The 23,710-nt window shown below is 38.9% G+C and overlaps 1 protein-coding gene across 1 annotated transcript in view; it reads right to left on the minus strand.

Annotated features, from left to right (window-relative positions):
* KDM5A (lysine demethylase 5A) overlaps positions 1–23,710 on the minus strand; it is a 99,964-nt gene that overhangs the window by 54,662 nt on the left and 21,592 nt on the right. Inside the window, exons 5-10 of the mRNA XM_012438934.3 lie at positions 19,207–19,341; positions 13,255–13,360; positions 11,971–12,062; positions 11,205–11,363; positions 9,640–9,759; positions 7,657–7,815 (exon numbers count right to left, since the gene is read on the minus strand). Of these exons, the coding sequence (XP_012294357.2) occupies positions 7,657–7,815; positions 9,640–9,759; positions 11,205–11,363; positions 11,971–12,062; positions 13,255–13,360; positions 19,207–19,341 (771 nt within the window). The remainder of the gene's footprint in view (positions 1–7,656; positions 7,816–9,639; positions 9,760–11,204; positions 11,364–11,970; positions 12,063–13,254; positions 13,361–19,206; positions 19,342–23,710) is intronic.

Below are 23,710 nucleotides of genomic sequence, written 5' to 3' on the forward strand. Positions count from 1 at the left end.
TGACAACAATGAAGACTGACATGATGCAGAAAGTCACGGCCATCACTCCTAACCATTATACAAACACACCTAGAAATATAGGATAAACTCTAACAATAACCAGAAAAACTTCATAGCTGAACTCAAAAGAAAAGGGAATTCCCAGTTTCTGGAAACAGAGCAGAAGTAAAACCGGAATGAAAAAGGAAGCTGTTGCAAGACATTTCACAGGGGCTTCTAACTGGATATAGGCACTGGAGAATGACTTTTAAACATCCATCCCTGAAGCCATATAAGGTTGTCACTTAAAGTGCTTATCAACCTTATGGAGAGCAGTTTTCAAAATGGAATCCAGAGGATCCACTAAGTTAAACTATTTTCATAATAATTCTAAGACGTTATTTGCCTTTTCATTTACATTCTTGGAGTATAGTGTCAGTTTTCTAGAGGAAAGATGATATATGCTATCATGACAGACTGAATGGAGAAGCAGATATGAGAATCTGCCATTAAAAAGTTGATAATTGAACTTGGATGTCAGAAACTGCAGGGGTGGGGTAGCTTCATTATCGTGTTTACTGTTTAGAAGTTTCTATAATACAAGTTCAAAAAAAAAAAACCTCAAGGTAAGAAGTTAATGAGCCAATGACAAAGCTAAAGAGAGTTTGTGAACTAGAAGACAGATTTGAGGAAATTATCTTTAATGCAGCACAGAAATATATAAACTATCAAACTATAATTAAGAGTCACAGAGAGGGGGGCCAGGCGAGGCAGCTCACGCCTGTAACCCCAGCACTTTGGGAGGCAAAGGTGGGTGGATCACCTGAGGTCAAGAGTTTGAGACCAACCTGGCCAACATAATGAAACCCCATCTCTACTAAAAATACAAATTATCTGGGCGTGGTGGTGGGCGCCTGTAATGCCAGCTGCTAGGGAGGCTGAGGCAGGAGAACTGCTTGAACCCAGAAGGCGGAGGTTGCAGTGAGCTGAGATCACACCACTGCAATCTAGCCTGGGCAACAAGAGCAAAACTCCATCTCAAAAAAAAAAAAAAAAAAAAGAGTCACAGAAAGGCCGGGCATGGTGGCTCATGCTTGTAATCTCAGCACTTTGGGAGGCCATGGCAGGCAGATCACTTCAGCCCAGGAATTTGAGACCAGCCTGGTCAACATGGAGAGACCTCATCTCTACAAAAAATACAAAAATTAGCCAGGCATTGTGACGTGCGCCTGTGGTTCCAGCTACTCGGGAGGCTGAGGTGGAAGGATCCCCTGAGCCGGGGAGGTAAAGGCTGTGAGCCGAGATCACACCACTGCACTCCAGCCTGAAAGACAGAGTGAGAACCTCTCAAAAAAAAAAAAAAAGTCACAGAGAATAGAATAACCAAGTCCAATTACAGGTTTAACTTAGAATTCCAATAAGAAGTGACAAAGAGATCTATTCCTAAAATTCAACAGGCTAACAAAAAAAGGAAATAAAAGAATATCAACAGGTATTACTCAGTATGTTTTTTGATTGGTCAGCTGGTTGGCTGAAAAAATAGTGAATTTTGTTGAAGAGACAAGATCTACAAACAAAAAGTTACAACACCAGGAGACCAAGGCAGGTGGATCACTTGAAGTCAGGAGTTTGAAACCAGACTGGCCAACACAGTGAACCCCGTCTCTAGTAAAAACATAAAAATCAGCTGAGCATGGTGGTGCATGCCTGTGGTCCCAGCTACTCCGGAGGCTGAGGCAAAATTCCTTGAACCCGGGAGGCAGAGGCTGCAGTGAGTTGCGACTGCGTCACTGCACTCCAGCCTGAGCAACAGAGTGAGACTTCAGATCAAAAAAACAAAAAGGTACAACACAAGGTAACATATATTAAACTCTAAATATAGATAAAAGAAAAACAGTTCTTCAGAGGACAATAAAACAGTGAACATCATGGGTTTGGATTGTTACGGTTTGGATTTGTGTCCCTACCCAAAACTCATGTTGCATTGTAATCCTCAGTGTTGGAGGAGGGGCCTAGTGGAAGGTGACTAGATCATGGGGGCAAATTTTACCCTTGCTGTTCTCACGATAGCGAGTCCTCACTAGATTTGGTTGTTTAAAAGTGTGTAGCATCTCCGGCTTCTCTCTCTTCCTCCTGCTCTGGTCAACGTCTGCTATAATTGAAAGTTTCCTGAGGCCTCCTCAGCCATGCTACCTGTACAGCCTGTGGAATGTGTACAGCCTCTTTTCTTTATAAATTACCCAGCTTCCAGTATTTATTTACGGCAGTATAAGAATGTACTAATAAGACTGTTAGGAAAACTTTATAGCAAAGCAAGAAATTGTGTTGAGCTTTGAAGGATAGATAAGATTTGAATAAACATTCTAGGAGGAAGAGCCACAAGAATGTAAAAGGTAAATTACAGGGAGAATATATTAGTCTAGCTAGTGAAGAGGCAGAGTCATACTCAAAAATACAGGAAATAACACTAGAAAAAAAGATTATATCTTTAAATTTTGGACTGACAAGCTTAGATTTAGCCTGTATTCAAAAGGGAAATAAAAGCTTTGAAAAATGAAACAATATGATAAACACAGAATCAAATATTTCTAAACTTCTTTTTTTGAGACACAGTCTCACTCTGTTGCCAAGGCTGGAACCTCCCCTTCCTGGGTTCAAGCGATTCCCCTGCTTCAGCCTCCCGAGTAGCTGGGATTACAGGCACCTGCCACCATGCCCGTTTGTATTTTCAGTAGAGACAGGGTTTCATCATGTTGGCCAGGCTGGTCTCAAACTCCTGACCTCAAGTGATCTGCCCATCTCAACCTCCCAAAGTGCTGAGCTGAGATTATAGGCATGAGCCACCACGCCTGCCCTATTACTAAACTTTTAATTATGGAAAATTTCAAATGTAAACAAAAGTAGACAAAAATTACATAATGAATTCCCACTAACCCAGCAAACTTAAATGTCAAGTAAAAGCAATATATTAGAGAGATTGCAGAGAGCAGCAGTATGCACAAAGGAATAAACACAGCAGGCCTAAGATTGCTGTCCTGTGAAAAGCCTGCTTAAAGTTTTGGCCCTTGGCTGGCATCTAGAAACTTGAATGGTAACAATGCCCTACACTAATATAAAACTTCCCCTAAATGATAAGAGTGGCTCACAGTGCCCCAGACTATTTCGACAATGTGGTTTATGCTGAAAACATGCTTTCCCTCTAGGAATTTGGAATTTTGGTATGTGTTTCACAAAGGGTGCTCATGTCACAAGGCCCCAGTAAAAGCCTTGGGCACTGAGTATCTATAAGCTTTCCTGGTATGCGACACTTCAGATGTGTTGCCATAATTTGATACTGGAATGATTAAGCACATCCTAGCTAATCTAACTGAGAGAAGACTCTTGGAAGCCTGTGCCTGGTTTCCTCCAGATTTTGCCCATGCATTGTTTCCCTTTGCTGATTTGGTTTTGAATTATTTCACTGTAATAAATCATAGGCATGAGTCCTCCCTGAATATCACTGAAGCTGGGGATGGTCTTAGAGACAGCAAATACAAGATGATACTGTAGTCATGTAACAGTGATGTACAACCACAGTACCATCTCAACATGTGATAAGGACATAAAGAACAATGGTTGTAGTGGGAATGGAAAGACTCCTATCCTATACGAAACTTTAAAAATTAATTAACAAAATTTAGTCAATGACAATATGGAGCAAGGAGGACAAGCAGAAAAAAAATCTTCCCAACATTTCAAGTCCTATAACTACTTTTACTTCTCAGAAGCCCTGTTTGTAGAGCACACTATCTTCATAAGACACAACTTCAGAAGTACTTTTCCACTATACCAAGATACCAGAGGCCAGATACAGTGACTCATGCCTGTAATCCCTGCATTTTGGGAGGCCAAGGTGGGTGGATCACCTAAGGTCAGGAGTTCGAGACTAGCCTGACCAACATGGTGAAACCCTGTCTCTACTAAAAATATAAAATTAGCAGGGCATGGTGGCACATGCCTGTAATCCCAGCTACTCGGGAGCCTGAGGCAGAAGAACTGCTTGAACCCGGGAGGCAGAGGTTGTGGTGAGCCGAGATCGCGCCATTGCACTCCAGCCTGGGCAACAAGAGCGAAACTTCATCTCAAAAAAAAAAAAAGATACCAGAAAGGTGTGTTATCAGACACCAAGAGGGTAACTCATATTACAGAAGTTCAATACAAATGTAATAATTCCCAGTGGAAAGCTGGTAGTTATCTGCTATTTTAACAAAGTAACTTTCAGAGAGTAATAAATTTATATAAAGTATAAAAAGTTTAAAAATTTCAAATACATTGTCTAGTTAGTCCCTAAAATCATTTTGTCATAAATGGGTTCTCTCATACCATCTTATAACAAAAACAGAGTCCTGAGTAAAACAAAAGAAAATAAATAGCAAATCTGCGACCCAGTCAAGAAAAAAGGTTTTATTGCCTGTCTCTTCATAGTTTGGTTGATGTCTTAATGCCCAGGAATCAATGTTTCAAACTATTTAAAACTAAAAAGAGAAGTTTTAAACTTAGGACATTTAGCAAAATAATTCCAACCAGTTAATTCAAAAATTACTTAACGCAAAGAGTCACAGTTGGCAGACAAATAAGTCACACTAGGCCAGCTGTGCAACCACCTGTTACATAAAAAATAATAAAAGCGGCCAGCTAATACACCCTCCAACACCAATGATTCTCACCTCCTGAAATTCAGAACTTTGTATAACCCCCACCCACACTGAACAGGACCCACCCATGTAACCAATAAGATATTGCAGATATTATGAAGTATGATTTTTTTTTTTTTTTTTTTGAGACAGGATCTCACTCTGCTGCCCAGGCTGGATGCAGTGGCACGATCACACTCACTGCAGCTTCAACCTCCCCAGGCTCAAGTGATCCTCCCACCTCAGCCTCAAGAGTAGCTGGGACTACAGGTGTGTGCCACCACGCCCAGCTAATTTTTACATTTTTTGTGGGGACAGGGTTTTGCTATGTTGTCCAGGATAGTCTCGCACTCCTAGACTCAAAAGAGCCACCTGCCTCAGCCTCCCAAAGTGCTAGGATTATGGGTGTGAGCCACAGCACCTGGCTAAAAAGTCTGACTTCTGAAGTTAGGTTATAAAAGACACTGCAACTCCATATGGCTCTCAAGTAGCCCTATGGAGAGGCCTACATAGCTAGAATCTGAGGCCTCCTGGCAACAACTATGTGAGTGAGCCACTTTGAAAGCAAATCCACTAGCCCCAGCCAAGCCTTAAACAGACTACAGTCCCATGGCAACCTCATGAGAAACTCCAAGCTAGAAGTATCATTAAAAAACGATCATTATCACAAATGCTTGACCCACAGAAACTATGAGATAATGAATATTTGTTATTAAGCCACTAAGGTTAAAAATAATATGCTACTCAACAACAGAAAACATCCAACAGCTGGAGTAGCTGGGATTCCCAGCCCATCTAATAATCACTATCAAGGACAAAAGCTGCTCCTAACAAACACACAGCTCTAAGCCTGAATATCTCCACATTCTTACACAAAGTTACAGTAAAAGCAGAAATAGATAAATGAGTATGTTTTCATAAAATTCATACAAAACTCAATAATGGGGTCAGGACTAGTATTTACATTCTTAATATTAGTTACTTAGGGTTGATATAAAATAATACTTAAAAATTATGTGATCTGGGCCGGGCGCGGTGGCTCAAGCCTGTAATCCCAGCACTTTGGGAGGCCGAGGCGGGTGGATCACGAGGTCGAGAGATCGAGACCATCCTGGTCAACATTGTGAAATCCCGTCTCTACTAATACAAAAAAATTAGCTGGGCACGGTGGCACGTGCCTGTAATCCCAGCTACTCAGGAGGCTGAGGCAGGAGAATTGCCTGAACCCAGGAGGCGGAGGTTGCGGTGAGCCGGGATCGCGCCATTGCACTCCAGCCTGGGTAACAAGAGCGAAACTCTGTCTCAAAAAAAAAAAAAAAAAAAAAAAAAAAAAAATTATGTGATCTGGCGGAGCACAGTGGCTCATGCCTGTAATCCCAGAACTTTGGGAGGCCAAGGTGGGTGGATCACGAGGTCAGGAGTTCAAGACCAGCCTGGCCAACAAGGTGAAAACCCATCTCTACTAAAAATACAAAAAATTAGCTGGGCATGATGGCGTGCACCTGTAGTCCCAGCTAGTCGGGAGGCTGAGGCAGGAGAATCACTTGAACCTGGGAGGCGGAGGTTGCAGTGAGCCAAGATCGTGCCACTGCACTCCAGCCTGGGCGACAGAGTGAGACTCCGTCTCAAAAAAAAAACCAGTAATAATTCTGTGATCTATAAAAGCTTAGAAAATATAAATATCTGCTCAAGAACAATTTAAAAATTCAGAACAGAAACAAAATTCAGAAAAAGGCAAAAGCTAAAAAAATGAAATCTCTAATAATGAAATCACTACCTTCCATTTGTCAATGAAAGAGTGTGAAGACAGTCATACTGATGCATTTCTTTACAGATACTTATACAAACAGGCTTAAAATTCAGTGACATTAAATATGAACTGTTCCTGTAAAAACCATCCCTATATAATCTAGGTTCTCCATTCTGTTATAATCATAACAGAATAACCCAAAGTTTATTCTCTAATGAATATTATCCTAACCTTGTTACCTTGTTATCCTAACTTGTGGTCTACCATGACATGAGGGGAAAAAAAATCAGTAAGGCGAGAATAGAATAGAACTAAGTAACACTAAAAACTAACTCTCTCTCTCTCAAACACATACACACACACACACACACACACACACACACACATACACAAAACAGGAATTAGACTGTTACAACTAAAAATAGCTAACACCAAAAGGTGGCCATGAAAGAGAAATAGAGGCTGGGCATGGTGGCTCACACCTCTAATCCCTTTGCGAGGCCAAGATGGGCAGATCACCTGAGGGCAGAAATTCGAGACCAGCCTGGCCAACATGATGAAACCTCATCTCTACTAAAAATATAAAAATTCACTAGGCATGGTGGTGGGCACCTATAATACCAACTACTCGGGAGGCTGAGGCAGAAGAATTGCTCGAACCCGGAAGGCGGAGGTTGCAGTGAGCCGAGATCATGCCACTACACTCCAGTCTGGGCAACAAGAGCAAATCTCCTTCTCAGGAAAAAAAAAAAAAAATGCAGAGTTAATGGCCAGGTGTGGTGGCTCACATCTGTAATCCCAGCACTTTGGGAGGCTGAGGCAGGCGGATCACCTGAGGTCAGGAGTTCAAGACCAACCTAGCCAACATAGTGAAACCCTGTTTCTACAAAAATACAAAAATTAGCAGGGCATGATGGCAAATGCCTGTAATCCCAGATACTTGCGAGGCTGAGGCAGGAGAATCACTTGAACACAGGAGGTGGAGGGGTTGCAGTGAGCTAAGTTCACGCCATCGCACTCCAGCTTGGGCGACAGAGCAAGATTCCTTCTCAATAAATAAATAAATAAATGCAGAATTAAATAATTTTTAAAAGTATTCTGAATTCATTGTTTTTAAAACTGAAGATTTATACTGTCAAATCCTACATATTTAATATTTTAAGTTAATGAGGTCCCTTAAGTTAAAGAAATGTAGCTTTCTATGCAAGAGCTAAATCAGCTTGGGGGTAAGCAAAAGTTTGGATAAATCCGCACCTCTTCTTCTGGCAGCATCTTTCTCCGCCCATCCTTCACTGGAAATCCACTTCCAAAGTCTTTTGAAGAGATATCTGCTCCATATTCCACAATAACATCTTCTTCAATGCTGCTTACCAGCCGCCAAAATTCCTTTTCTACTAGTTCTGTGGGAACCATCTACACAGGGAAAACAAAGATGACAAATTATTAAACTGCTATAACTATAACCCACTATAATACAATACACAGGTCAAGTAAACACAAGCCCATAACAAGATTAAAAATCTTCTCATTCCCTAGAGCAGAGAAGACTGAGATCCTAGAATGTCTAAGTTGTCTCACCTTTTTCCTTTTTCCAATGAGAAAAGGAAAAAGCGGAGACGACTTGGACATTTAGAAAACCATAATGAACTGTGCTGCCCTTTTCTGAAAGAAACTGCTTCCCAAGGACAAAGATGAACCAGGAAATCAAGGAGGAATAAGGAATGTAAATAGCAAGACTAAAATTTTTTTAATAGCTTCTACTGTATGCCTTTTATTTTATGATTTTAACACAAAATTGCATTTTGTTTTTATTATACTTTAAATTCTAGGATACATGTGAAGAATGAGCAGATTTGTACATAGGTATACAGGTTCCATGGTGGTTTACTGCACCCATCAACCCATCATCTACATTAGCTATTTCTCCTAATGCTACCCCTCCCCTAGTCCCCACTCCTTGACAGGCCCTGCTGTGTGATGTTCCCCTCCCTGTGTCCCTGTGTTCTCATTGTTCAACTCCCACTTATGAGTGAGAACATGTGGTGTTTGCTTTTCTGTTCCTGTGTCAGTCTGCTGAGAATGATGGTTTCGAACTTCATCCATGTCCCTGCAAAGGGCATGAACTCATCTTTTTTATAGCTGCACAGTATTCCATGGTATATATGTGTCAAACTTTCTTCATCCAGTCTATCACTGATTGGCATTTGGGTTGGTTCCAAGTCTTAACAGTAAGACTAAATTTTAATAACTACAGCAAATTTTTTTGACAGGGATTAAAAAAGCCTAAGATACCCTAGGAAAAGAAGCAAATTCTGAAGTACAAATAACTAAAGAAACACAACAACTGCCCAATACTTTCTGCTTTTCTGTAAAGAACTACTCATAGAAGACTAATATAACAATTCAAGCATCAAAATAGAGTTTACAGCTGGATGCAGTGCCTCACACCTATAATCCCAGCACTTTGGGAGACCAAGGTGGGCAGATCACTTGAGGTCAGGAGCTGAAGACCAGCCTGGGCGACATGCTGAAACCCCGTTTCTATTAAAAATACAAAAATTGGCCAGCGCAGTCGCTCACAACGGTAATCGAGCATTTTGGGAGGCTAAGACAGGTGGATCACCTGAGGTCAAGAGTTCAAGACGAGCCTGACCAATATGGTGAAACCCCATCTCTACTAAAAATACAAAAATTAGCTGGGCATGGTGGTATACGCCTGTAGTCCCAACTACTTGGGAGGCTGAGACAGGAGAATTGCTTGAACCCAGGTGGTGGAGGTTGCAGTGAGCCGAAATGTCATCACTGCATTCCAGCCTGGGCAACAGAACGAGACTCTGGTATTTCAAAAAAAAGAAAAATACAAAACTTAGCAGGGCATAGTGGCATGTGCCTGTAGTCCCAGTGACTCAGTAGGATGAGGCAGGATAATCACTCGAACCCAGGAGTAGGAGGCTGCAGTAAGCCAAGATCACACCATGACACTCCAGCCTAGGTGACAAAGTAAGACTCCATCTCAAAAAAAAAAATAGATTTTACAACAAGGAGTACAAACTACCACATTAGACAGTGAAAGAAAAAGAATTAGATATCAGGGCCCTGATTTTAAGATGTAGTGTTCCATCATCTTTTTCATGCTGTCCCTGTTTTCCACAAAATAATAAAAGAGGAAACTGAAGGCTTTGGACTCAGATAAATCTTTGTACCTCCCCAGACTGACCTAAAAGATAGATTACTCACATGAACTGGCATATTAAAATAATCAGACTTAAAATTATCTGCCATTTCTCCAAAGCTCTGAAGTGTATACTCTCTAACAGCTTGTTCAAATCCAAAGGCTTCTCGAGGTTTGTTACATTCCTGGAAATAAAAAAATATCTAAGATTAACTCACTAAAACTGAACTGAATAAAGGTTTAAAGCTCTTAATTACTACGTTCTTTCATCATTTCCCTAGGTAAAGCAAATCCAATCAACCCTAGACAACAAAACAAGTATTAGCTACTTACAATATATAGTATCAGGAAGTTATTTTCTAGAGCCTCAACTTCACTGTCACAGCCTTCCAATAGGAAGGTGGTACTAAGACGGCTTTAGATCCAGAGATAACATTAAGTTCTGGCACTACAAGCATCTAAAGGACTACTGACTTGGAATCAAGCCTAGGGATGCCTAACATTCTTAGCATATCAGTGGTTTTGGCTATGGAGAAAATAAATGTTCATGGAGGAAGGAAAGGTAATGGATAACGAGATAGCCACTGGATAGTGAGGATATCAGACTAAGAGAATAGTTTGTTCACACTATCAATCACTATGACCAATGTCTTAACACAAGTAACTCACTTAGAGTAGAATTGCCTCTGAATTCTTTAACCTTGAGAATAATAAATAAGTAATTAATTCTAAGCCCCTAGAAGACCTTTGAATGCATCTAGATACACCCAGCAAACTCCTTCTCTTTAATGTCCTATAACAGCATTTTGTTAAAATAAGTAAACAGACTAAGCATTTCATGACAAGGACAATATTACAAATTTTCACTAAGAAAAATTTAGTAAAATCAAGTCAAAATTTGGGCAAGCTAAAAGATACCATCAGGGCCCAGCACAAGGTCCACATCTGCAATCCCAGCACTTTGGGAGATCAAGGCAGATGGACCACTTGAGCTCAGGAGTTTGAGATTATCCTGGGCAACATGGTAAAACTTTGTCTCTACAAAAAATACAAAAATTATCTGGGAGTGGTGGCATACATCTGTAAGGAGGCTGAGCTGAGAGTATCATCTGAGCCCAGAAGCCAAAGACTGCACTGAGCTGAGATCACGCCACTGCATTGTAGCCTGGCTGAGAGGCTGTAGACCCTGTCTCAAAAAAGTAAATAAATAGTAAGTAAATAAAAGATACCTTCAGTTTATTTAATAGCATGAAACTGATGCAAAATCCCAAGTTCTATACCTTCATGTCTGATTATACTGTTTTTTAATTAATAGAGAAAAAAATCTATGCTTTTTTTCATTTTTGTGGTCTAGCAATATAAATATTCTGAGAAGTCTCATCATCTGCAGCAATAAGCAGAATGACCTAACCAACAGTCAGAAAAAGAACCTTTGAAAGGTAAGCTACCACAATACAATTGTTACATTTCCATTCAATATAGCTTTTTTAAGTCCTGGAAATTTTAAACACTACATAATGAAGAGAGAATGAGAAAAGGAAACATATTTGGGAACATGTTTATATGTATGTATATATGCATGCATTATTGTTTTTAGTTGAAAAAGGATTCATAAAGGTTAGGCTTGTACCTCAGCGACACATTTAGGACACCTCCAGTCTCCTTTGGGCACATCAGGTAGTGGAGGAATGAGACAAAATGTATGATAGCTGTCATCACATCCATCACACAAAAGCAATTTATCTTCATTGTTTCCCCGACCACAAAACATACAAACATAGAGATCAACCTGTTAAAAAATAAATAAATAAATAAAAGTCTATTTTCTATAATAAATAATACTAAATTTTTACCAGGAACTCCTTAGCTGAAACAAACAAAATAATGTAACTGAAAAGTAAACACAACCTAAACCCTAAATGTCCATCAAATAATTATATTTAAACAGCTTTTCATAAAACTCCTTAAATTTCCTTCCAGAGTTTTTACAAGCAAGCTAATAAAACTGTATCAAGTTGTTAGAAAAAAGAAAGACTACAAATCTCGGGTATCTGAAAATCAATTTACATATATTTTTTAAATACCATGTAATTCTTCCCATATACAAATACTCTTTGATAGAGAATGAATACTGAGACTGTCTGTAATAGAACTCAACAATTTATACAGATTCATTTTCATGTTCTCACTTGGTTACACACAAGGTATATGACTTACAGGAAGCAGCCTACATATGTAGGACAAAGCAAGGTTAATAACATAAACAAAAGCTGTAACTTCATAGATTTGCCATCAAGTCTTCTAACCAAATGAACTAACTAAACACATACCAAGATATACCAGGATAAAAATTACAAATAGATGCTTTCCCTCCTGACAGACCCCAAAACACTTACAAAGTTAACAGAGAGAGTGCCTTTCCGTTGTCTCATTTGCATGTTAAATGCGTCTGACCTGTTGGTAACTTTTCGTCTTCGGGTGACCTCATCTTGAAATAAAAAGTTATACAATAATAGTAAAACCTAATGTTGAGAGCTTACTATGAACCAGACACTATTTAAAATTACTTAAATTAGTTAAAATCGTGTAACTGTTTATCTAGAGGTAGATATACTATTTATTATCTCTCACTGAAGATGAAGAACCTAAGGTACAACGAAGTTAGTAACTTGCTCAAAATCACACAGCCAGGCAGATTTACGATTCTAATCCAGTCACATAAGCTCCGGAGAGCTTACCCATTAATGCTATATTTGTATGCAGTACATAATACATACAACCTGTATGCATTACTTGGAGGACTCCCAAATTAGTCAGGGACTAATTTCTAAGACTGTTGCCAACCAATACTGTAATTACAAGAATAACAAAAATAAAGTATTTAATTCTTAAAATGGAAATATTATCATTGTTATAATGTATTCAGTAAGTCTTATTACATGGGATGTTTTGAGAGACATGGAACAATATTATTTAATCCTCTAGAGTTCAGTCCACAATCTGAATTGTATAACTTAACTACACATGTAAGTACATGGTAATTAATATTTGTGACTGTAGCATTTCATTACGTTCTTATACAGTCAAAACATATCCAGCCTAATCTTTGTTAAATAGTTTTAAAATTGACATTACATAGAGAGAATAGTGGAACTTGATCTTTGCATGAGCAGTTCTACCCACAAAAAGCTTTCCAACATGTGAAGCTGAGAGTACTAGACTTACTGAAGAAAACAGTTTATTCAAATGAACAGTCATAATGTATCAAGGACAATTATTTCAAAAATCAAAATTATGGTTAGAATTTTAAAATTCTAAGTATCCCCCAGTATATGTTGATACTAAGAGTTAAAAGCTTTAGATCACTAGGTAAGAACCATTAATTCCACCATTCTCTCATGAATCAGCCTTTAGAAACTGCAATACATTTCTGTATCATATACTTGACATAAAGAAGAAAAATTATCCCTTCCAAAATCATAAAAATTCAACATAATATTGCTCTTCACATCTTAAATTTAAGATATCTGGCATTTAAAAGGCGATTTGCCTAGAAACCACACTGCAACTTTACAATTCTTAAGAATTTCCCAGCACAGACGGCAATTCAAGTATCATTTGAATCTTTTTACAACCATATTGAACCTTATCTCTTTTCATGACCAAATAACAAATTTTACCTTCTTTATCTTTTGTTCCCATTGCCAGGCCCACAACCTTGGGCCCAGCCCCAAAAATCTGAAGTTTCTTCAGTTCTGTGTTTCTATTCACATCTCCAGATTCTGACTAAAAAATAAGCAAAATTCACATTAGCATCATTATGCTAATTCAGGCATTTATTTTTGCTACCCAAGAAAAGTTTCAGGATCATCTTCAAAACAAAAGAACAAATCATTGGATTTATTTTCTGTAAATCTACTCACTGCCTCATTACCACAGTCGAAAACAGTCACCAAAACATTGTGCAACACTCAGATTCTTTTCCACAAAATAAAATTCATCTATGACTCATAAAAGTATAGTTGTCAAGCTGTCTAAAGACAGACACTGCTGGTTATCACACAAGAGAAATCCCCACTTCTAACTTGCTACTGGGCACCTGTATTTGATTAGAGGGCATCTCAGGGCATGAACTCTGACTGTCCTAAGCCAATCATGCTAACCTCATTTTTCTTTGTTGGTGATGACCAAAAAATGGGTGGGAATGTGATCCAGTTCTAGCCTGTGAGACATTAAAAATTGTACTGGAATCCCCCCGGAAAGACTGTCATAAATAAACGGGAAATTGCCAGGCACAGTGGCTGACAACCGTAATCCCAACACTTTGGGAGGCCAAGGCAGGTGGATCATTTGAGCTCAGGAGTTACAGACCAGCTGGGCAACACAGGGAGATCCCATCTCTACAAAAAGCACAAAAATTAGCCAGACACGGTGGTGTGCACCTGTAGCCCCAGCTACTCAGGAGGCTGAGGTTGGAGGATCACTTCAGTTTGAAAGGCTGAGGCAGTGAGGCAAGATCACACTGCTGCACTCCACCTTGGGTGACAGATGAGTGAGACACTGAATCAATCAATCAATGGGAAAGCTTCTCCCAGCCTGGGCAACATAGTGACCCCATCTCTACCAAAAAAAAATTAAAAATAAAAATTAAAAATTAGCTGGGCAAGGTGGCATACACCTAAAGTCCTAGCTACCCAGGAGACTGAGGCAGGAGGATCACTTGAGCCCAGGAGTTCAAGATTGCAGTGAGCCATGATTGTCCTACTACACTCCAGCCTGGGTGACAGAAAAAGACCCTGTCTTAAAAAAGAGAGGAAACCATCTTAAAGAGTAAGCCCTTTTGCCCCAACTCCCTTCCTTCCTGCTAAGGGACTCAGTCTGGTGAAAACATGGTGCTGGACTCTGCAGCAGCCATACTACAACTGGGAGGAAATTTATCACCCACACACTGAAGAAAGCAAGGCAGAAAGATGGAAAGAGCCTGGGTCCTTGACCAATCCTAGAACTGCTTACTTCTGAAAATCTTAGGTAAAAGTGTGTTCTTATGTGAAAAATTAGTTATTAATGTTTAAGCTACTATCATGTACATTCTAATACTTGAAAATGAGAGCATCCTGACAGATACTAGTATTAAGTCTTGAATTAAGATTAACCATAATCTCTGAATGTAGACTAAATAAACAGCCAAAATTTATCTTAAGTGTATAAATGAAGAATAAGCATAAACATAAACCAGGATAAAATACAGACTACTTTATAAGTCTGTGGTTACATAACAAATGACATATGCAATCTAGAATAATAAAAGATCATATAAGTACAAAACCTAAATGTCATTTCAATGTCTATCTTTAAACTTTTGGAGACTGATTTGGTTATTCTAACCAACTCCTACTATTAGTCCAACGATAAATGTAACACAACACATTCTTTACCACTATTAAAGCAGAGTACATAACAAACAATAAAGTTAATATATATGTTGAGTGAATAGTATGTACCATATCTAAGTACTTTAATCCATTAGTCCTTACAATAACCTTTTCAGAAAAGCAATTAAGTTCCAAAAAGTAGAAAACAACATTCTTTGCTCTAAAACTCAAAAAAAAAAAAAATTAAAAAGGTCCTTCTACCTGAACATTTTAACTCTCTACTTAAAAAAAAAACAGTAAAAAGACTATATATTAGATGTCTAGAACAAATTAAAGCAGCGATCACACGAAATTTTATAGTCTTAAACATTTCAATAAAAACAAAAGAATAAAATTAATTTCTCAACTCAAAACACTAGAAAAAAACTAGAAGATAAACCAAAAGAGCTGTGGTGCTGGATTAGAACTGGAATTATTAATAGGAATGCAAAATTATCAAGTCACAATTTTTTAAAATTTTATTTTCTAGCCCTGACCATTTAAAAGAGCCTAGAAGCAATGACATCCCAGTGGGAACAAGCACACCAGGTGCTCAGATCATGGTTTCTAATACATAAATTCATTTCAAATACATAAATGAACCAGGATACCTAGGAGAAATTTTGGAGATAATAGCAGCCAGCACTTGTTTAAAGAATGAACATGGATTATAGGGAAATAAAGAAATCAAGCAGTTTGATTCATATGATTCATTCAAAGGCTTTTTTAAGTCTAGGCACGATGGCTCATGCCTGCAATCCCAGCACTTTGGGAGGCCAAGGCAGGCAGATCACTTGAACTCAGGAGTTTGAAACCAACCTGGGCAACATGGCAAAACCCTGTCTCTACAAACACACAAAAATTAGCTGGGTGGTGGTGTGCACCTATGGTCCCAGCTACCTGGGAGGCAAAGGTGGGAGGATGACTTTAGCCTGGGAGGCAGAAGTTGCAATGAGCCAAGACTGTGCCACTGTACTCCAGCCTGGGTAAGAGAGCCACAACTGTCTCCAAAAAACAGGAGGGGAAGGGAGGGGAGAAGGGAAGAGAGAGAAGGTAGGAGAGAGAGAAGGGAGGGGAGGACAGAAGAGAGAAGAGGAGAGAAGGGAGGGAGGATACATTATCTTTCAGATGTATTGAATTTGGCATACCCATGCTATAGCCAATAAGGAGTACACATGTATACATACACACACAACCCTGGTGAAAAGAAAAGAAGGATGGATGTTAAGACAGATTTGGGCCGGGTGTGGTGGCTCACACCTATAATCCTAGCACTTTGGGAGGCTGAGGCAAAGGATCACTTGAGGCCAAGAGTTCGACACCAGCTTGGCCAAAACTGTGAAACCCTGTCTCTATTAAAATTACAAAAAATAAGCCAGGCATAGTGGCACATGCCTGTAAACACAGCTACGCAGGAGGCTGAGGAAAGAGAATCGCTTGAACCTGGGAGACAGAGGTTGCAGTGAGCCAAGATTGTGCCACTGCACTCCAGCCTGGGAGATACAGCAAGACTCTGTCTAAAAAAAAAAAAAAGATGAGATTTGAGAGTTCCGAGCATTACAGGTAGAATTTGAAATCACACACAGATGAGACAGCTAAGGGGAGTGAAGATAGAAAAGAATCAAAGATACAAAATAAAGGGCAGAGAGGAGATAACCAAAATGACTAAGGAGTGGTCAGAATATAAGGAGGAAGGCCAGGTCCAGTGGCTCACACCTGTAATCCCAGCACTTTGGGAGGCCGAGGCAGGCAGATCACAAGGTCAAGAGTTCAAGATCAGCCTGGCCAATATGGTGAAATCCCATCTCTACTAAAAATACAAAAATTAGCCAGGCGTGGTGGTGGGCACCTGTACGCCCAGCTACTCGGGAGGCTGAGGCAGGAGAATCGCTTGAACCCAGAAGGAGGAGGTTGCAGTGAGCTGAGACCGTGGCACTGCACTCCAGCCTGGGCAACAGAATAAAACTACATCTCAAAAAAAAAAAAAAATACATACATATATATATATAGAGAGAGAGAGAGAGGAAAACCAGAAGAGAGAGGTATTACACAAATGAAAGAAAAATCAAGTTAATCAAAGTAACGACAGGAGTCAACAACCACATTAAACGTATACATGACCAGAGATCCATTAAGATATGAAATGAAAAAGGGAACCTCAGAAATCGACAATTAAAAACTGAGTGATAACTTGGATGGTGCAGTTTAAATAAAACTATTTAGCTCAAAGTTAGATTACAGAGTATAAAAACTAAACAGATGTTGAGGAAACTGATACTGTAAAGACTATTTTTCAAGAAACTTCTCTGTGAAAAGAGGCAAGGATAAGGCATTATGTAAGAAGAGGACTTTTATGTTTAAGATGATAGAGACTTAAATACATATTGGGAGGAGTGGAATTCAACAGACAGAGGAGGTGGGAGACAAAGATTTCTCAGTATGTTGAAATCACAAAAGACGCCAGAAGGGATGGAAGTGGAGGGGTGATCTTTGCAGAGAAAGGTACACTTTGCCCACAGAGATAGACAAAGACTAAGTGTGAATACCAATAGTTTTGTATATGGGGCAAGAAGCTGAAGTTCTTCCAGAAAACCTTTATTTTCTTTCTGAAATAGAAAACCAGGAATGAGCGGCAGACTTTCAACAGAGTAATTAAGCACAAACTGTGAGTTGAAATAATCCTTAATTTCAAATCCTGAAATAGCTCATTTATCAACCTATCTGAATACAGTGATAATTATTACAATGGGTAAAAGCATTCTATGTAGTCCCCATTTTTATAATAAAAGCATTAGAAATAGGCAAGACATCTTCATGGTTTCAGGGTGAACATCAAAAGAAATTTCATCACAAGTTGGTGATTGATTAGATGGACAGGAGCAATTGGGGCAACTCTTCAAAGCAGAATCACCACATCAAAGGGACTAGCCCTCAATGTTTACCCAAATCACTGTATACCCAAATCACTGTATACCCAAAGATGATCAGAACTTCTGAGAACTATCAAACTAATAAAAATGACTTAATGACTAAACCAGAGTTTACTAATTTATAATAGGGTTATCACTTTCCAATGAATTTTCATGAAAGTCACATTCCTATCCAGGACACCTACCTTTCTTTTAAAGAGTACCTAAGAAGCAGAGTTATTATTCAATAAATATAAACTCAGAAAAAGAAACGCAGAAATGGCATAATGGAGACAGAGTCCCTGAACTTTAGAAAAGCAAGATGAAGTATTAACACTCTGCCTCTCCAGTGACAGGACTCTACACAACCCCAGATTGAGTGTCTCTTATTAACAGCAGTTTTATCCTCCTTCTCTGATGCTAATCATCCCCATTTCTATAATACTTTGTTTCCTTAAATGTTAAAATCAATGATTAGGATTCAGTGAAGTTGCTTTTCCTGTCCATCTATATGTTAACTTACATAGATTAAATCTTAGGAGTTCTAAGGGCACCTCACTGTCTCAGCATCCAAATTTGTCTTTACTAAAAACCTTAAAAGACCCTAGAGAAAAGGAAACAGGTTTGAAAGAGAAGCAAAGCTCAGGAAAAATAAAGAAAAAAAGAAATAAGCGAAGGGGGGAATCAGACAAAAAATAAATTAGGGTATTTTTCTTCTGATGTATTAGGCTTTGAAATTATTTTAGGTTACATGAACATTATAGTAGTTAAACTGGAATGGCTCAGACACTAAGAAATTTACACTCTGGTTTTTAAAGGAATGGTGGATGAAAAATAAAACCAAAATTTCGTATTCATCTCACTTCTGCTAATCATTTAAATAAAATGTATTAGAATTCATCAGCATGTCTATAAAATTGGCACCACAGCATCTAGGGTCACCCTCTGATTTGTCATCCCTGTCAAAAACCACTAAAAAATTAACAAAGAACTTTCTAAATCAAATTACACCACATTCCACAATTTATTCTCCATTCACCTCCTAAATAAATGAAAAATAAGGCTCAAGTTTTAAAGAACAACAGTATATGAGTGGCCTCCCATGACCAGATAACTGTTCCACACAGTTAATGCAGCACTTAAAACTCCTGGCCCATAATCCAGGCACAGTGCGCACACCAAGTAGCACTACTCAAGAGACTGAGGCAAGAGGATCACTTGAGCTGAGGAGCTCAAGGCTAGCCTGGATAACACCGTGAGACTACATCTTTATTTAAAAAAAAAAAAAAAAAAAGCCCATAGACATTGATACCTGAGACTTCACACGTCTTGTTCTCTTCGGCAGAATGTTCATTCTTGTGCCCGGTTCTGGGGAAGTGTGGGTATCAGTGCTGAGAACCTCAGGCTCCACTTTGTCTTTAAGATCTAAATTAGGCATCTGTACACCCTAAAAGATCAGAGAACAGAAAGACAGCAGGTTCACTGATAAGAAATCATGCTTCAGAATCAGTGGAAAAATAATAAATTACCAATGAATCCCTAAAACTACTAAAACTAGATTGCAATTATCTCTCAAACTGACCTACAGCTATCCCTATCAAAATCTTGGCAAGGTTTTTGTTGTTGAAATTGAAAGCTTATCCTAAAATTTATGTGCAAATATCAGTTGTTTAGAAATTTTGGAAAAGAACAAAAAACCTTACACTACTGAGTATCAAAATCTACCATAAAGCTGTAGTACTCAAGACAACGTAGTACTGGTGTTAGGGCAGATATATAATCAATGCAACACAACAGAGCCCAAAAATAAACCCACACATCTATGGTCAACTGATTTCTAACAAAGATGGTAAGTTAAATCAGTGGGAAAAGGATAGCCTTTTAAACTAATGGTGCTGGTACAACTCAATATTCATGTATTCCCTTCCCCGCCAAAAAAAAAACTTACATCTTTACCTCACACTACACACACCAAAAAAAAGCCTCAAAATGCATCACTGATCAAAATATGAAAGCCGAAACTATGAAATTTCTATATTAAAGCAAAGAAGAAAATCTTTGTGACCTTGGAAAAGATTTCTTGAATATGATACCAAAAGTACAATCCATAAAAGGAAAAAAGAAATAAATAAATGGTTCTTCAAAAAGTCACCATTACAAAAATGAAAAGATAAACCGCAGAGTAGGAGAAAAGATCTACAAATCATTTACCTGATAAACAACTTGTACACAAACTATATAACAAACTTACAAGTATAAGAAGACAAACAATACAATTAAAAAAAAAAGATCTGATCAAGAACAAACTGCCATTCACAATTGCTACAAAGAGAATAAAATACCTAGGAATACAACTAACAAAGGATGTAAAGGACCTCTTCAAGGAGAACTACAAACCACTGCTCAACAAAATAAGAGAGGACACAAACAGATGGAGAAACATTCCATGCTCATGGTTAGGAAGAATCAATATCATGAAAATGGACACACTGCCCAAAGTAATTTATAGATTCAATGCTATCTCCATCAATCTACCAATGACCTTCTTCACAGAACTGGAAAAAACTACCTTAAACTTCATATAGAATTAAAAGAGAGCCCGCATAGCCAAGTCAATTCTAAGCAAAAAGAACAAAGCTGGAGGCATCACACTGCCTGACTTCAAATTATACTACAAGGCTACAGTAATCAAAACAGCATGGTACTGGTACCAAAACAGAGATATAAACCAATGGAACAGAACAGAGGCCTTGGAGGCAACGCCACACATCTACAACCATCTGATCTTTGACAAACCTGACAAAAAGAAGCAATGGGGAAAGAATTCCGTTTAATAAATGGTGTTGGCAAAACTGGCTAGCCATGTGCACAAAGCAGAAACTGGACCCCTTCCTGATACCTTACACTAAAATTAACTCTAGAGATGGATTGCAGACTTAAACATAAGACCTAACACTATAAAAACTCTATTAAGAAAACCTAGGCAAAACCATTCAGGACATAGGCATAGACAAGGACTTCATGACTAAAACATGAGAAGCATTGGCAACAAAAGCCAAAATAGACAAATGGGATCTAATTTAAACTCCAAAGCTTCTGCACAGCAAAAGAAACAATCATTAGAGTGAACCAGCAACCAACAGAAAGGGAAAAAATGTTTGCAATCTACTCATCTGACAAATGACTTATATCCAAAATCTACAAAGAACTAAAACAGATTTACAAGAAAAAAAAAAAAAAACAAACCCATTCAAAAGAAGGCAAAGGATATGAACAGACACTTTTCAAAAGAAGACATATATCAGGCCAACAAACATATGAAAAAATGCTCATCACTGGTCATCAGGGAAATGCAAATCAAAACTACGTTGAGATACCATCTCATGCCAGTTAGAATGGCAATCATTAAAAAATCAGGAGACAACAGATGCTGGAGAGGATGTGGAGAAAAAGGAACACTTTTACACTGTTGGAGGGAGTGTAAATTAGTTCAACCATTGTGGAAGACAGTGTGGCGATTCCTCAAGGACCTAGAAATAGAAATTCCAGTTGACCCAGCAATCCCATTACTGGGTATATATCCAAAGGATTATAAATCGTTCTATTATAAGGACACATGCACATGAATGTTCACTGCAGCACTATTTACAATAGCAAAGATTTGGAACCAACCCAAATACCCATCAATGATAGACTGGACAGGGAAAATGTGGCACATATACACCATGGAATACTATGCAGCCATAAAAAACAATGAGTTCGTGTCCTTTGTAGGGACATGGATGAACCTGGAAACCATCATTCTCAGCAAACTGACACAAGAACAGAAAATCAAATACCACATGTTCTCACTCATAGGCAAGTGTTGAACAATGAGAACAGATGGACACAGGGAGAGGAGCATCACATACCGAGGTCTGTAGGGGGCACTAGGTGAGGGACAGTGGGGGATAGGGAGTTGGGGAGGGATAACATGGGGAGAAATGCCAGATATAGGCGATGGGGATGGAGGCAGCAAACCACATTGCCATGTATGTACCTATGCAACAATCCTGCATGTTCTTCACATGTACCCCAGAACCTAAAATGCAATAAAATATATATATATATATATATATATATATATAATTTAAAAAAAAAGATCTGTTCTGGAGGAAAGTATACTAGAAAAAAAAGAAAAAAAAATCTGAACAGACACTTCACCAAGATATACAAATGGGTAATATAAATATGAAAACAGGCAGCCAGATGCAGTGGCTCATGCCTGTAATCCCAGCACTTTGGGAGACAGAGGCAGGTGGATCACAGGGTCAGGAGTTCAAGACCAGCCTGACCAAAATGATGGTGATACCCCGTCTCTACTAAAAATACAAAAATTAGTCAGGCATGGAGGCACACTTCTGTAATCCCAGCTACTCAGGAGACTGAGGCAGGAGAACTGCTTGAACCGAGGAGGTGGAGGATGCAGTGAGCAGAGATCTCGCCACTTGCACTCCAGCCTGGGCGACAGAGCAGACTCCGTCTCAAGAAAAAGAAAAAAGAAAATATGCACATCAATAGTCATTTGAGAAATGCAAATTAAAACCACAATAAGATATCACTATACAACTAACCAGAATGACTATAATTTAAAAAAACTGACAATACCAAGTGTTGGCCAGGATGTAGAAAAACTGGAAGCATCTACATTACTGGTGGGAAAGTAAATGATTCAGCTACTTTGGAAAACAAATTGGCAGTTCTTAAAATTTTACACACGCCAGGCACAGTGGCTCACGCCTATAATCCCAGCACTTTGGGAGACAAAGGTGGGCGGATCACTTGAGGTCAAGAGTTCCAGACAAGCCTTGCCAACATGGTGAAACACTGACTCTACTAAAAATACAAAAATTAGCTGGGCGTGGTGACATGCACCCGTAGTACCAACTACTCTACTCAGGAGGCTAAGGAAGGAGAATCGCTTAAACCCAGGAGGCAGAGGTTGCAGCGAGCCGAGATTGCACCACTGCACTCCAGCCTGGGCAACAGAGCAAGACTCTGTCTCAAAAAATATATATATATTTACTCATAAACTTAACATATAACCCAGTGATTCCACTCCCAAGTATCTACCCAAGAGAAATAAAAACATATGTCCACACAAAGACTTGTATATGAATATTCACAGTATTCATAATAGCCATAAACTAGAAACAATTTAAATATCCTGGTAAGTGGATAAACAAAAAGTGGTATATCCATGCAGTGGAATATTATTCAGCCATAAAAATGAAGTACTGACACATGCTATAATGTGGCTGAATTTTTTTTTTTGAGACAGGGTCTTCTCTGTCACCCAGGCTGGAGTGCAGTGGCATGATCTCAGCTTACTGCAACCTCTGTCTCCCAGGCTGAAGCAATCCTCCCACCTCAGTCTCTGGAGTAGCTGGGTCCACAGGCGCATGCCACATCTGGCTAATTTTTTAAACTTTTAGTAGAGACAGGGTTTCACCGTGATGCCCAGACTAGTCTCAAACTCCTGGCTTCAAGCAATCCACCAACCTCAGCCTCCCACAGTGCTGGCATTAAAGGTATTAGCCACCATACCCAGCCAACACGGCTGAACTGTGAAAACATTAGGCTAAGTGAAAAAAGCCAGACACAAAATCATATTGTATGATTACACCTAGATGAAATTTCTAGAAAAGGCAAAACCATAGAGCCAGAAAACAGGTTAGGAATTGCCTGTGTGTGGGAGTGGAACAGGAACCAACTACCAATGAACAAGACAATTCTGGGGGCTAGTGGAAGTGCTCTTTAAAACTGGATCACAGTGA

Source organism: Aotus nancymaae, unplaced genomic scaffold, assembly GCF_030222135.1.
Source record: "Aotus nancymaae isolate 86718 unplaced genomic scaffold, 86718_ANA_hifiasm-v0.15.2.pri h1tg000016l, whole genome shotgun sequence".
Lineage (NCBI taxonomy): Eukaryota > Metazoa > Chordata > Mammalia > Primates > Aotidae > Aotus > Aotus nancymaae.